Below are 15,835 nucleotides of genomic sequence, written 5' to 3'. Positions count from 1 at the left end.
TGTATGTGCTGGGTGCATTGCTGTTGTTACATTTGTAACCATGTATGATCTTGCTATCTTAAAAATTAGGCTACAACACAGTGGTTTTGGGACAAGCTAAGCTATAACCATATCTACCTGTTCCACCAGTTTCACTTCGTTGGAACGGGGATGTAAAAACACTGGTTTATTGCCATTGGCTGCACATTAAAGAACTCCATGTGGTCAAAATCAATCCAAAGCTCCCCTTCCCCCTTTCCCACTACGCCACACCTAAATGTCCTGGCACATCAAACGGTGCAATTCAGTAGTCATGTCTACACCACAGAAGCAGTCAGGAAAATGAAAACTTACTTACCGTGCATAAGTACACTGACAACCCACTTGTTGGCAAGGAATAGGGAGCTCCCAGCCATGAAAAGCATGCATATCTGGTTGAAGACTGACATGTGTTGCCCTGCTGCAGCAGTGTGGAGGAGACCACTGTTCTCAGCATTATACGCAGGCTTTCCTAACATGTCGTGATTACCGAGTCATTCCCTCCTGGTACGGAAATTCACAGCTGTGGTCTCCTAAGTTTATGTAGAGATTTCCTGAGCAATACAAATTATAAGTAACATCTTTTACCACTGCATAAGCATGCGTTGATGCAGTAAACGTGTGTCATTAAATGATTGTACATTCTCATAATTTGCACATTCTTTCCTGTCCCATGGAATATAAAAGAAGTTTTCATGAAATGGCTGAAATTATTGTGCATATGCAGGCACACCCTGGCAAGCCACCTGTTGAAAATAAGCTTATGCGCACCATTGCATTCATTTATCCATTATAACCTTCATGGTTCTTATAAGCAGTCGCCACTCAATTTTCATATTCTGGCATAGCCAAGATATCTGCAAGCAATATTTCACTCATTAGGAACTGACTTCATGGCAGTTAAAGTGTCTGAAGTTCTAATTGCATAGATAAGCTCATTAAGTGAATTTGCGTGAGATCATATAAAATAATAAGAAAGAGTAGGTGGGGGGGTAAATTTCTTTTCTTCTCTTGCTTCTTAGTCAGTGACGAGGGCAGTGGTTGCTCTTTAAAAATGGAACAAGCCTCCTAAACCATGTTCATTACGTAATCTAACTTTCAACCTAAAGATGACAGCAGCGCCTGCGCTTTAAGTGGTGGCACTCGTGCCTTATACTACTTGCTGCTGGCCAATAGTTTCATGTGTGATATGATGAAAAGTCACAGAATGGCAGTTGCCTATTTGAATAACACGTCTATTAACTCTCGCTGGTGCCTTACAGGATTCATAGCGAGAAGCTTTGAGGTACAAAGCAAAATATGAAAGAAAGTCCGAGCTCTGACAAAAGAAGATACTAAAAATTTGCAGCAAAGAAAGAGGGCTGCATTGGAGGAATGTGCTGCTCCTGTACGTTGTGAAAGACCATGTACAGTACGTATTTCAAATTTTGTGTAACCCTGCAGGCAGCAAGCCTGCTTTTGTCACCTGGCCAACAAAATTTATGTTTGCTTTCAGGCAACTGCCATGGCCGAAGGTGAAGATGTGGAGTCAATTGCCTCTCACATTTCGGCCGTGGCGAAAGAATCTTCAAAGGCCAGGCCAGACATGGCCTACATTGAAGATTCTATGAAGAGGATGTTGGCCAGCAGAAGAGAATGGGTGGCGAAAGAGAGCCCATCTGCTGAGGAAATGCTGGAGAAGTATCCCGTGCTCTCCATCAGCTCCATTGTAAGTTTTCAATGAATACATCTGCGAATCAAAAACGACAGAAAAATTCCCAGAGGAACTGAGTACTACGCTGTTTTGCTCACGTCAATCCATTCTTGAGATCCTGATTTTGGATAATACTCATGCATTCATTCTAAATTTATTATTTCATCTTGCTTTTAATCCTCGTTCTGCACTTTAGGTGACACAAACTATTGAATAGTTATATTACTGAGTGTTTGAAATGTACACCTTATGCTCCCACGATGCATAGAATGGCTTCAATCACAATACAGCAAACTTAACCCTGCAATGCCAAGCATGGTTTGTGTGGTGCGTTGAATTACCAATCCTAAACATGTGGCATTTGATGGATACGGCAAGTAAATTACAGGGATTGTACTAAAGCTTACCACCTGTACTTGTTCATGCATTCTAGTGCACTGAGTTTAAGTAAAGCCTTTTAAAATGTTTTCATGTTAGGAATTTTATGAGTCGCGTGTAATATGTCCAGTGGTATTATAGGGTTAACCACTGCAGCCTTCTCGAGGTAATACCCTTGTCACATGAGCACCCGCAAACTACTTTTAACTCCGTTGTCTTTATCTCGAGGGAGATGTGCTGCATATCTCAGCGTCGCCGTTCCGATAGGGGAGTTTAATGGAGCTTTTAGTCTAGGGATATCGGCAATCTCCCTCGGCAGCTCAAAGGAGTTTTCACATGCCAATACTGGTAACGCTGAGAATGCAATTATTGTTTGCATTACAATTAATTCATCTTAAAACTTTTAGTGCGCAAACAAGGAGGAAAAATAGGAGCAGCACAAGGACGAGCACTCGTCCTTGTGTTGCTCATATTCTTTGTCCCTGTTTGTTTGCACACAAAAAGTTTTAAGATGAATATGTTTTAACTAGGCCAACTCGCAGTTTTGTTACAATTAATGTTGCGTGTGTTTAAAATGTTTCTATTGAACTACATAAAAGTTAAAGCACAATTCAGCGAAAGTTGTGCTTGCTGCTGCACAATACTCTCGGCCTAGGCGACTTAGCGTCGCTTTCAGGGTGTTTACATGAATTCGACAGCATCGGCTTGAGTCGGCTTGTCGGGCTGAAATATGCCTGTAAAATTCATGTAAGCACTACCCAAATGGACTGAACAAGCATCTAGTAGGACTCATTCAGCCCGACTGCATGGGGTAGCTTGATCCAGCCAAACCTGTTTGCAGCATGCATGTACACGCAACCTGCACTGAGACTTGCACGGGAACACTGACATTGCAATTTAGGTGCCGGCAGCAGAAATAGCATTAGGACGAGGCCAAGACAAGCACTGTGCAGTACAGCATTATAGCAGCGATAAGACCCACGAAGTAGAGCTGTTGGCAGATGGCATCGGGAACCAGAAACCCAGTTCGAACGCGTTGATGTTTCGGCTCGACGCTGTGTACGGTCGTTGTCGAGGCTTGTCGGAAGAGAGTTCATGTAAAAGCAGTCGCGTTGGGCTCGATCCACCCGATTTTTGACTCGACTTGCTTGCGTCGAGTTCATGTAAACATAGCCTTTGTCATGCTATTTGTGCAGTGGCTGGCCTGGTCTCTAATGACTGACACCGGCAGAGTAGACAAAATAAAAGGAACGCTCACTTGGTCACCGTTTACAATATGTTCGGTTTAATGTAGTTTGCAGCAGTTTGGGTAGCAGAATGCAGGGCCTACTTGTCTAGCCACCGAGGAAAACACATAAGCACAGGGTGGTTAGCATCGCTGTAAGCACTGCTATGTTTAGCGAGTGCACTTTGATTTTGAACGATGTGTATGCTTTTGACCTCAATATATTGAAGAATGTTTTTATGGAATGAGCGTTAACTATAATTGCTACGAGCATGATTAGAAATTACATTCTTGTACTTGTAGAAAAATCAAACACCACTGAATGCGCGTCTGGCGGCTTCTTTTCAAAACTCGTTATTTCCAATATGACATGAACACAACTTCCTTGAGGCCGAACTTCCTTAGGAAGTTTCGTGCTCCCTTATCCTAAAAGAGTTTGTGGGTGCCTGCGTGACGCGGGTATAAAGCTGCCTTGGTCTGTTAGCCTTCATTTGCACATGAGTGCCTGCTTCTGGCAGAGAGGTGTAGTACTGAAATAATGTCTTCCTCGTGAACCCAAGAAAAGCAATGAAACTTTTAAAAAAGAGAGATAGAGAAAAATCTCCTTGATGCACCAATGAATGAAACAGCTGCTGTACAGATATATGGAAAGAACAGAATGTAGAGATCGAGTAAAAGAAAGGTTTTGGGGGAACGCAAGACATTTTACCTGGAGAAATGAAAACATGTAAATCAAGGTTAGGGATCTTGCAACTAGATGTTTCACACTGAAAGTATAAACCCTTTGTAAGCGATCTTGTGCACGGTGGCGACAAGCAACGTGATCGAGATGGTTGTCATGTCTACTTGAACCCCACGCGAGCAACGACATTGAGGGATGTTTCCATGGTGTTGCTGGTATGAGGGCAGCAAATATGCACAACGACTGGCATGACGCATGTTCTAATCATTTAAGCTGATTTGTTTTGCTGTAGAGAGCAGTGTAAAATATCTGGGGAGGTGTTGTAAGCTTTTTATCATTGCACGTATAAAAATTCGGTCGTTTGCTTGTTCCAAGCGAGAACTGATAGTATGTCACTGATGTACATCCTGTTCGGCTTCACGCTATTGGCTAGTCGCTCATAGCACTTATAGGTGACGAGCTATGAATTCTAAATTTCCTGTTGAATTTTCAGAACCAAGCAGCAAGAATGAGTAATCTCTTTGCAGGGCAGCTCATTTCGTCGCTTATTGCAGCCGTGCACAGAATCGCTTGGCAGGGCTATTGGAAGAACATGTCCTGCTGTATTTTAGTGTCTCAATGTGGTAGATAGTAACCCTGGCATTTAATTTTTATTTACTCTTTTCCAAAGTAGAAGTCGTATTTAAATGTGGCTCTCTTGGCCCCTTTGTAAACTTGAGAAAGGGTTGGTGTTATAAAGGATTGGCAAAAAGTAGGAAGATTTAGACAGTGTAACAGCGTTCCATTCCATAGCAGAAATGGGCAAGAAAGTTACAAGGAAGTATAGGTGGAGCGAGATTAAATATCGTGGTTAGCAGTTTCATCTCGCATCTACGGCATTGTGGTGCTAACCTGGAATGCGGCACTGATATGTCCCACATTGATAAAAAGGTTTATTTATCATGAATAACTTGCATGTACACTATTACAAGGTCTGAGGGTGGTGTTTCAAAGCCTCTTTACAGGTAGTTGAGGCCCAGCCTCTTTATCTGAATTTGTGTATTTGGTGCATAACAACTTTGGCTGCATACGTATGTGAGCACATCTGCAACTCCCTTATCCATCTTAGTGAAATCATGAACCTGACTACACATATTGCAGAGGTGCTGCCCTGTGTGATATTGTATGGTAGATGAAGCATGACTACAGAGCTCAATGTCATTAAAGTGGTTTATAAATTTTTTTATAGGTGCAGCTGGAATTCAGGCTCTTAACAAACACTCCCATAACGGAAAAGCTGGAGCAAGTGCTGCAACCTGTTGCCGAAAAAATCATCAAGACAGCCAGGAAAAAGCGGCACACAGAAAATATTTTTGAAGAATTTGACACCTTAATGAATGCCACCACTGAAGATGCTGCAGGAGGTAATTTTTATTATCCCTAAGCCAACATCAGGGCTTCACTTATTGTTTAGTTTCTGGTGTTGCCATTTTTCTGATTTTATATCTGGATAATTGGATGCTGTATAACAGAATTTATTGGGCAAGTTTTGTTTTCACAGTTATTTTATGGTGATTTAAGAACATGCATTTCCTTTGGCATTCTCTTAGTGAAAATGCTTGCAATGGCTGCAAACACACACCAAAAAATGAAAAAATGGTCTCAATCACTTCAGTCTCGTGCTCGCCTTGAACTGCAAAGCCATCAGTGCAAAAGGGAAGCTATCAGTGGCCATTTCACAGGACCAGGAAACGACATTTATACTCTCCTTTTAATAGCACTCTGTTGCAGTACTTCTCTTGTAAGTCACGTTGGCCGTGTTTAGTACTCTGTCAGTTATGTCTGATGACACTGTAAACAGCATGTTGGGCAGCACATGAACTACTTGCTTTGAGTGTTGTCTGATGATACTCTAAACGGTTGATGCAATTTCCTTTTATTGCAAAGCATTATGTGGCAAGTAGGTAGAAAAATTTCATATGAAGCCAGACAACCCATTTGCTACTACGAGATGAGAATGCACAGTGAAAGCCCATTGAATGCGTGGTTGATAGCTACCATCCAGAGTACAGTGACAAAGGACACATTGTCCACGATAACAATAGGCGTGTCTGTGCAAAATATTCTAGAAGCCTGTCCGCCTTCGCGATTTCCCATACGCCATAAGTGGAAACGACACCCGTGTACATTGATTTAGGTGCAAACCTGAAAATAAAACATTGAAGCAGGCAAGATGGGTGCCACAATATCTCCTGAACTTGTCCTTGAGTTTCCACATTATTTCTGTGCATTACAGTTTTGGCAATAGCAGGGAAGAACATTCGTGCATAATTTTTTCACATCTGAACATATTAAAGTGGGACCTGACTGCGTCATTTCAAGATGCAGTCAAATTTGAGCAATGTCTCGTATTGCTATCGCACGTGTGGATTTGGTCCTGCCGCTTTCACTGCAGTGACATGCAGAAATTGCTTCACATAAGTCCATGTATAAGTCATAAGTCCATGTATACTTTCTTACTTCATATGTTGTGTCAGGAGCAGGGACGCAGTGGGCTGTGGCAGTGAATATTGCTTGGCTGGGTGACCCAGCATATTTCCAACGGTTGAGTGTAGTTACCGTGACTGCCCCGCAAAACTTCATGAGTTGTGTGCTTTGAAAGGCCTGTATATGCTGACTGCAGTGAATAGTGGCTAAAACAAGGCTTTCAAACTGAAGCAAGCAGCATTCAATTTTAGTTCAACTGTGTCTGCTTTTTGAGACAGTGTAATTCATGTCTCTTTCAGAGCTGACGCTCACTGCTGCTCTTTGTGTGCTCCCTACGCTAGTGAAAGAGAGAGTTGATGCATTGGCCTGCCATTCTGTAAGTCCATTACCATATAATTCATAGCTTGTAGATTACTGGCCATATGAACTGGAATTATGAGGATGCCCGCTGTATTAAATTTTTACCATCTCTTTCGCATGTAAGTTATCGAAAATCATTCAACAGTGCATCCATGTCCAGGAAGAGTTTCAAAATGTACAGTGCACAGCTTACCTAGTTTGTAGAATGCTAGCATGAAGCATGAAATATTGCCTGAAAACAGAAAATCTCTAGCTTTTCACAGGGTTTCATAAACAAAACAGTCGCTAACCTGTGGATAAGTTTGTGGCCTTCCTGCGAGCAGTGTTTAAATTGAGCAAGTTCCCTCCAATGTAACAAAAATTAAGCTGTTGACTATTGTTGATATATAATATGCAGATTATGTTTCAAGTGTACGTAAGGGGAGATGCTCCTAAAAAAATTTAAATATTTGTATTAGAGACATGAAAATTCACCCACTTATAGGGCACTACAAGCACATTTCGAATATATCATTAGTTTTTGTCCAGACGCTACAGTTGAGTTATGTCCTACACTGTGACAAAGTAGTGTCATATTGTGAGGACTTTATAGTGTAATAAATTTTTTGCAAGCAGCTTTGTGCTGTAGCTTATTTAACTCTTTGTAGACTGCTAAGTGCCAATGTATATTCAAAGAGCATCTACGATAACTGGAACTATAAAAAAATTCCGACACTTCAATCGACTTTTTCCACAATCCCATGAAAATAACCTTGGGCACTTCCAATTCTCTTATACTAACAAAATTTGGCATACATACTCTCCAAGATATGTACAGTGCTGATATTTAATTGAAATGGCAATATCTCCCTGCATTAGTTGCAAAAGTACAAGGTTATGTTTCAAAGAAGGGTTATGGTTCGGGCTATCTTGTTTTCCAATTTAGGTTCTGTGGTACAGCTCGAAGCGGGACACGAGACAGGAAAAAACAAGGACAAGTGCTTACTGCCAACTGAAATTGCCTGGTGCAAGGTGTTAATAGAAAAAAACAGATGGAAAACGACAAAAATATATGTATGTAAAAAAACAAAGATGAAAACAATCAAGAAGTAAAACATTTGAAGATGTCATCACTGCTCACTGTACGCGCTGCCCTTGTCCAAGAATACCTACTCGCTTCGTGATAAGGCCAGGGATGGCTTGCTTATGCCCAGGCATTCTTCCCGTGCCATGCTAGCCAATTCAATGATGATGCGCATTCGATCATCCCTTTGTGTGTGAAGATTGCTTCTGTTTTTGTTTTGTTTCTTTCAAATGTAGAGGTGGAACCGCATGCGCTACAGTGCAGGGCTAAGAAACCTTCCTTTCCATTCATAACATTATTTGCATGTTGATGCAGACGTTCGTTCAGACACCTGCCTGTGTGACCTATGTAGCATTCGCCGCATTTCAAGTAGATTCTGTACACAACCCCCTGCACACAATCCACGTAACGGTTGCCGACTTCACACTGGGCTTTCTTTCTTGATAGAGGTGCTTTTTCTTGATAATGAACAAATCTTGTGTGGGGCAGAAAACTCAACACGGTGCACCAAGCCGCTCACCAATCTTTGAAAGACGAGGGCCGATTTTATGTTTGTATGGAATCGCCGCGACCTTGCGGTCCTCTTCTGTGGAATTCTTTTTGGTGGCCATGGCTTCGCTGTTAGGTTTTCTTTTTATGCTGATTGCCTCAGCTACTGAGATACGTAATCCGTCAGGATAACCCGATGCTTTCAGGTGTGTAACTTGTGCTTGAAAACTGCCATTTAAGTTTGTGGTGGCAGGACCAGTCTAAAGCTTTAGAGAAGCAGCCCTGAACAATAGCCCTCTTTACTAGTTTAGCGTGTGCTGAAGGGAAGGCCAGGAGTGGTTTGTGCACACAGGGTTCATATGTCCAGCAAACATGACCATTAGAGAACACGGGCCTGAGGTCAAGGAAGACGATTCCCTCCGTTTCCTCGACCTCAAGCTCGTTTTCTCTAATGATCATGTTGGCTGGACGTATGAACCCTGTGCGCTCGAACCGCTCCTGCCCTTCTCATCAGCACACGGTAAACTAGTAAAGAGGGCTATTGTTCAGGCCTGCTTCTCTAAGACTTGTCCTGCCGCCACAGCCTAAATTGCAGTTTTCAAGCACAAGTTACGTGCCTGAAAGCTTCGGGCTATCCTGACGGATTACTCGTCTTGGTAGTTGAGGCAATCCACAGAAAAAGTAAACCTAAGAGTGAAGCCATAGCCACGGAAGAGCAGTGCAAAGAAAAGGACCGTAAGTTTGCAGTGAATACATACAAGCATCTAATCGGCCATCGTCGTTAAAAAAATCGGTGGGTGGGTTAGTGGATCTGTTGTTTTCTGCCCCACACAAGCTTTAGTCGTCATTAAGAAAAAGCACCCCTATCAAGAAACAAAGCCCAGTGTGAAGTTCGCAACCGTTACGTGGATTGTGTGCAGGTGGTTGTTTACAGAATCCCCTTGAAATTCGGCGCATGCTACCTAGGTCAGACAGGCAGGTACCTCAAAGATCGTCTGCGTGAACATGCAAATAATGTTATGAATGGAAAGGAAGGTTTCTTAGCCCTGCATTATAGCGCATGCGGTTGCAAGTCTATGAAAAAACAGAAGCAATATTCACATACAGAGATTATTGAATGCGCATCATCATTGAATCGGCTAGCATGGCACATGAATAATGCATGTGCATAAACAAGCAATCCCTGGCCTTGTCATGAAGCGAGTTGACATTCTTAGACAAGGCCAGCGCGTACAGTGAGCAGTGATGGCATCTTTATCACATTTTGCTTCTCGATTGTTTTCATCTTTCTTGTTTGTTTTTCACATACATATATTTTTGTTGTTTTCCCTCTTTTTTCTACATAACACCTCGCACCAGGCAATAAAATTTCAGGTGGCAGTAAGTGCTTGTCCTCATTTTTTCCTGTGTCCCCTGTCCCCCTTCCCACCACAGAATCTAAGTTGTTTCAGGCAACTGAGAAAAAAAATTAGTTGAAATGTTCTAATCTTTTTGCATAGTTCTAGTAATTGCACAAGCTGTTTGGCTAGATATCAGCCCTTTGAAATCTACAAAGAGCTAAAGAAGCTACAGCACGATGTTTTTGTGAAAATTTAGTACATAAAGAAGTACCCACAAAGGCGAGTATATTTTGCCATGGTACATCACATAGCTCAAGAACAATAACAGCTACACAAGAAGCAATGACTCATTTCAAATCTCCATAACGAACTCTTATCATTAGCTGAACTTTGAAACCTCTAGTACAAGTAATAAAAAAAGTTGTTTAGAGGAGCGTCTCCCCCTAATTGTCACTGCGTTGCAAAGCATTAGGTTTGAGATTGGTTTGAACACCGCACGGGTCTTCCTTCCAGGTGGTCTGTTGCTGCTGGTAGCAGCTGCTCTCATAACGAAGCAGCAAGCCTTGTAGTACAATAATTGTATTTAAATATGCGTTCTTTCTTGCAGGACCCTGCCAAGGTACATTATGTGCCTACAGTGACATTTGTTGGGAGCTTGTTGACTGCACAAGAATTTACCGTGTGTCTGGAGGGCATTTCCATTCAAGAATGTACCCTGTTGGCAGCCATTGCGACCCAAATGGCCCTGTACTGGGTGCTAAACACTGCCTTCCACAAGAAAGCGCAAAGAACTTTTCATATTTTGTGTGAACTACTGGGAGTGCCAAGTGGTTTACGGGCTATCCCACTCGTCCGTGTAGCTCACACACTTTTGAGTCAGTGAGCCTGTCTTGCCAATGCCAGATTTTTATAAGTGGGCTTTACACTAGTCATAATAAAGTATTTTTGCACTTTTTGGATTGTTTTTGCACAAGTGGATATTATTACTGCCCTCTCCTTTACACAACCTGATGAAAAATCAATCAACCAGTTTGAATGGGGGCCATCACGTTCCTTGAAACATTCTTTCGGTTGCCACTTGGGAGATCTGGTGGTTCCTTGGGGAGCACTCGAAGCAAGCAACCATTGCTTCCTTAGCAAACATTGTAAAATATATACCGTTGCTCCTTTGAAAGGCATCGGGGAAAAGCAGCTATTGCTCTCTAGGGGAGTATGGGAAAGGGTAATTGTTGCTCCTGTGAGGAGCATAGGGAAAGAGTAACCGTCGCTCCCTTGAAGAGTATCGGGAGAGTGCATCCGTTGCTCGCTTGAAGAATATCAGGAGAGAGCAACCGTTGCCCTCTTGAAGATCATCGGGAGCGAGCATCCGTTGCTCCCTTGAAGAGTATCGAGAAAGAGTAACCATTGATCCTAGGAGGAGCATTGGGCAAGAGCAACCGTTGCTCCTTTGAGGAGCATTGGACAAGCGGAACTATTACGCCTAAAGGGAGTTACTCCATGAGGAGTAACAGTTCATCCCGTCACAGTTATCCCCTAAAGGCAGGAATGGCTGTGGCAGATCAGTTGCTCCCCTAAAGGAGCAACCTCAATACCCCATTTCCTCCTTTTCTTCTTAGAGTGAGCGGGAAATGGGAGGGAAATGCGTTAGCACTCCACCGCATCTCTTTGAGTTCACGAATACATGATTTAAATCACGTTCACCTCATTGTTATCGGAAGAAATGAGCTATGCACAAGAAGACACCGGTGAGCGCGTCGTACTTCATAGGTGTTGTTATCCTCGGTATTTTTAAATACAATAGCATGCTATGCCCATACTCGGTTTTCACGGTCGCGACAATATTTCACCTTGCGGTTCTCGCGTTAAATAAGGGATAAGTAAACCTGACTGCGTTCAAAAAGCATCGTCATATGCGCACCTTAGCCTCGGGTAAGCAAGCCGCGGTAGTGTTGTGGGCGGCTTTCACTGCTGTTTGCACCCAACATCATGATCAACCAACCGAAAACGATACCTTATAAAGAGTGTAATTAGACAATCTTCAGTGAAATTCGACTGACAAATAGCACCAGAACAAACAGGATCATATATAAGGTCCCAAGAACAAGAACCCATATAACTGCATTTGGTTACATGCCAGCTCCTTCACTGTTCTATCTTGATAGCTTATTTTTTCTCGTTCTTGTGTGTTTGTTCATTTCTTAGCCTTCCAGAGCTCAGGCCCTGTGTTTCGACTAGGTTCCCTGGTCGCCAATACCTCTGAAATTATTACGTGTAATAGAATGTGTTCTTTCAAGCTAACTCAATTTATACTCGCAGGTAGCGGCTTGGATCAAGCGGAACACGGGCATCGCCCATAACGTAAGAGTAGTGCACGTGGTCCGAGATCCGCGCGGGATCTACGCTTCGCGCATGGCACTCGACTGGTGTGCGAATTACGAAGAGTGCCGAAGCCCTGAAGTCCTGTGCAGCCACATGCGCCAAGACATCGAGGACTTCAGGAAGCTCACTGCCAAGCTCTCGTCCAGTCGAACTGTCACGGTCCGTTTTGAAAATTTACTCGGCGACCCCTACAAGGAAGCTAAGCGGCTCTATTCCCACCTCGGACTCAAGTATGGGCATTCGGTGGCCTCCTACCTGCAGAAGCACACAGTGGCAACCAAAGCAGACATGAAAAACCCATATTCCACGAGAAGAAACGCGAGCACTGTCATTGACAGCTGGAAAGGCAACCTGTCTGCAAAGATAATTGGCAAAATAGAGAGCGTGTGTGGAGACGTGATGCGAAAGCTTGGTTATGAACCACTGCAGTCGGGTGTTACCAGTGGTGCTCAGGACCTAACTGAACAACCGACACTGCCTAAATAAACGTCATGTATTGGTGGCAAACTTTCCTTCAGATCTCCTCATGTAAATAGGGCTGGAGTTTTCCTCTTGCGACATGTCGATTAAGTAAGTAAGTAAGGGCCATCAGCTGGATTGATTGATTTCATTTAATGATATTTAATGATATTGGCGCTATTGGAAACTCATGTGACTGCCGGCGTATTCCACAATTTTACATTGTTCAGCAATGAAGCCCTGACGTGTAGGGACGTAAGCTCTGCTGCGAGAATTCACACGCCCAAACATATGCATGCGCGCGCGCGCGCGCGTGTGTGTGTGTGTGTGTGTGTGTGTGTGTGTGTGTGTGTGTGTGTGTGTGTGTGTGTGTGTGTGTTGTGTGTTGTGTGTGTTGTGTGTGTGTGTGTGTGTGTGTGTGTGTGAGAGAGAGAGAGAGAGAGAGAGAGAGAGAGAGAGAGAGCATGTTCTGTGCGTGTTTGTACCCGCCGTGGTGGGGTAGTGGATTTGGAGTGGCGCTGCTGAGACCGAAGGCGCGGGATCGAATCCCTTCCTGGGTAGCCGCATTTCGGCGGGGGCGAATACAGAAGCGCCCATGCACCACCAACTAGGTGCACGCTAAAGGCGCCTAGCAACACTTTTCTAACTAATCATACAATGGCCTCACAATATTAGTGCCAAGTTCTTATACAAAATAAATTCGCTCTTTTACTTCGCCTGGCGTTGAGCTACTTTTCGTTTATTGCCGACCCTTCCGCGCCTATTCATTATGGAGACATCGTGTCAAGGAAATTAATTTTGCTTGTTGTCGAGAATTGACTGTGTGCGTCCATGGGAGGAATTTAGGCTAGTGCCGAGTTACTATCTCAACGCGCTAGTGAAGACATGTCCATGGCGTCGGGCTGAACTTAGACTATACTGAGACTAAGCTGGCCTATATAGAGTCACAGCTTTGGATTAGCCGACTAGTTCTCTTCGAAAGGGCTCTCAGTGATCTGCTTTGTCGTACCTGGAAGGCTGCTTTCTCTCCTTTGTCCTTGTTTTCCCTTGCGTATTGTTTCTTCGTTAGACCACTTGCGTCTCACTTTTCTCCCTGGCCCGCTTCATTTTGATTTCTTGTGTATGTGTTTCCAAGGGTATGTCTGGTTTTCGTTTTATGTTGTTTCATTTGTGGTATGTGATTGTTTTGCGTTGCAAGAGCGTTTCCAGTGCGTTTTCCCTGCCTCGTTGAGTCAACGCATGACGTCGGCGTGGCATGGCGACGGCGACAGCAAGGCTGCGAATCAGGCTGCGGCCCCGACCCTTGGTGCCGGTGACAGCCGTCACATGGGGCCGACGATGTCAGACGCACCAGCGCCAGAGACCCTTGGCAGCCGCTGTTGAACTGGCGTAAAGTCGCACGCGTGGCATGAGGTCCTGCTGTTTGGATTCCTGAGAGATTTCTCGCGTGAATTTTCTTTCTTTGTGCGTCTATTGAAGCCTTTTATATTATTTTCTTTTAATGCGTAAGCATGCTTTGGCGAGCCCCCAAGCCCTGTCGCGCGAAAAGTACAATGCCTTCTACCTGCACAAAAATGCGTAATTTGCAAAGTTAAAGCATTCGATCGTTATGATAGTGTAAATGTACATAAGTGGTAGTTGAACAATTGAAAGGAAAATAATAGAGTAAAAAGAGAATACCCGTAGAGATACATAGGGCTCCTTACAAAATGCATAGGGAAGCTTATTAGGGGTGGTCTAACGGAAATTTGGGGTTCGGTAATCTTTGAAAGCTGGAGTTGCGTAAACCTGAAATTTGGGAGGGGGCGAACTTGAAATCTGTAGGTCGGCCAAGTTATATTTGGGGTGGGCCAACTTGAAGTTTGCGGGCTGTCTAACTGAAATTCGGGATTGGGTCAGCTTGAAATCTGTGGCTTGGCCAATTTAAATTTGGGGTAGGAGGATACTGAAATTTGTGGGTGGGCCAACTTGAGATTTTTGGGTGGCCTAATGCCCAACTTGGGGTAGGGGGATATTCTGTAAGAGTCCACCTAGTGGACCGTCCATTTTGGCCGCTGCTGATTGGCTGGGGCCGCTCGCCTCCTCCTCTCTCACACAGCTGCAACCAATCAGCAGCGACCTAAGCGGACAGTCCACTAGGTGGACTCATACAGAATACACTTCCTGAACGCTGCTGAGCGTCCTTCGAGTTATGAACACCTCGCGGGCAAGTGAGCTCTTGAGACGCTTGGCGCGTTTTCATTGGGCTTTACCAAGGCACAGTCAGAACGCGGGCGAGAGCTTGCGTACACAAGGAATAAGCACAAAACACAAGCATGCGAGAGCGGCAGTGACATGGCGCGGCGGCGATGCACTTTCTGTGGGACGCTTGAGTGGAGGGCCCTCTTTGCAAGAGTGTCCGCCTCTTCATTGCCCGGGATCCCCACGTGTGCCGGTAGCCAATGCAGGGATAGTGAGCATCCTGCGTCCTGAAGGGTGGTCATTCTTGAAGAGAGCGAGACTATAGGAAATGTATGCAAAGACGGGTAGCCTAACGGCCATCCCACCACCTCGGGCTTCCTGATCCGCCACAACTTCGCTTCTGCTGGGCCACCTGCTATACGGTCTACCTCCAGCCAACTCCTCCGGTCGAAACCACTGGGCCCTACCGGCCGGGCTGCTCTGCTGCTGCTATAGGATGACCCTCTACCTTTCTCCCCTCCTACCCTGTCTCTCCTTTACTCCCATCTCCCCCCCCTCTGCTGGCATTAAGTGGTGTTCCGGCATGGGTTGCAGAAGATAGTGCTAGTCTTTCCTCCTTTCCCCACAAGAACCACTCACTCTGTGTTTCTTTCTATGCCCTCGTTTAGTCACGCTTATGCATTCTGTCATTGTTAATTTAGTTATTAAGTGACTGTTTAAGTTTATACGGCCGGTATACCTACTATCCTTACTTCGTATAGCTACGTGCTAATTTGGTATCGCATTCGGTGCTCCGCCTTTCGGGCGAAATTGCGACCTTTTTTCTTTTTCTGAAACTCGCAACCAATCACACCAGTAGGTACTCCCGAACTGCGTGTTACCCGCCATGGTTGCTCAGTGGCTATGGTGTTGGGCTGCTGAGCACGAGATCGCGGGATCGAATCCCGGCCATGTCGGCCGCATTTCGATGGGGGCGAAAACACCCGTGTACTTAGATTTAGGTGCACGTTAAAGATCCCCAGGTGGTCGAAATTTCCGGAGTCCTCCACTACGGCGTGCCTCATAATCAGAAAGTGGTTTTGGCTCATAAAACCCCATAATT

At 44.4% G+C, this 15,835-nt stretch overlaps 1 protein-coding gene across 1 annotated transcript in view; it reads left to right on the top strand.

Moving 5' to 3' along the window:
• Positions 1-12,591, top strand: part of LOC142563865 (carbohydrate sulfotransferase 5-like) — an 85,224-nt gene extending 72,633 nt beyond the window's left edge. The window contains exon 4 of the mRNA XM_075674540.1: positions 12,031-12,591. Coding sequence (XP_075530655.1) covers positions 12,031-12,579 — 549 coding nt within the window. The 3' untranslated portion in view covers positions 12,580-12,591. The remainder of the gene's footprint in view (positions 1-12,030) is intronic.
• Positions 12,592-15,835: the final 3,244 nt, after the last annotated feature.

The sequence above is a fragment of the Dermacentor variabilis genome, chromosome 11 (assembly GCF_050947875.1).
Source record: "Dermacentor variabilis isolate Ectoservices chromosome 11, ASM5094787v1, whole genome shotgun sequence".
NCBI lineage: Eukaryota > Metazoa > Arthropoda > Arachnida > Ixodida > Ixodidae > Dermacentor > Dermacentor variabilis.
The sequence above is the reverse complement of the archived record's forward strand: the minus strand, read 5'-3'. Positions and strand labels throughout refer to the sequence as shown.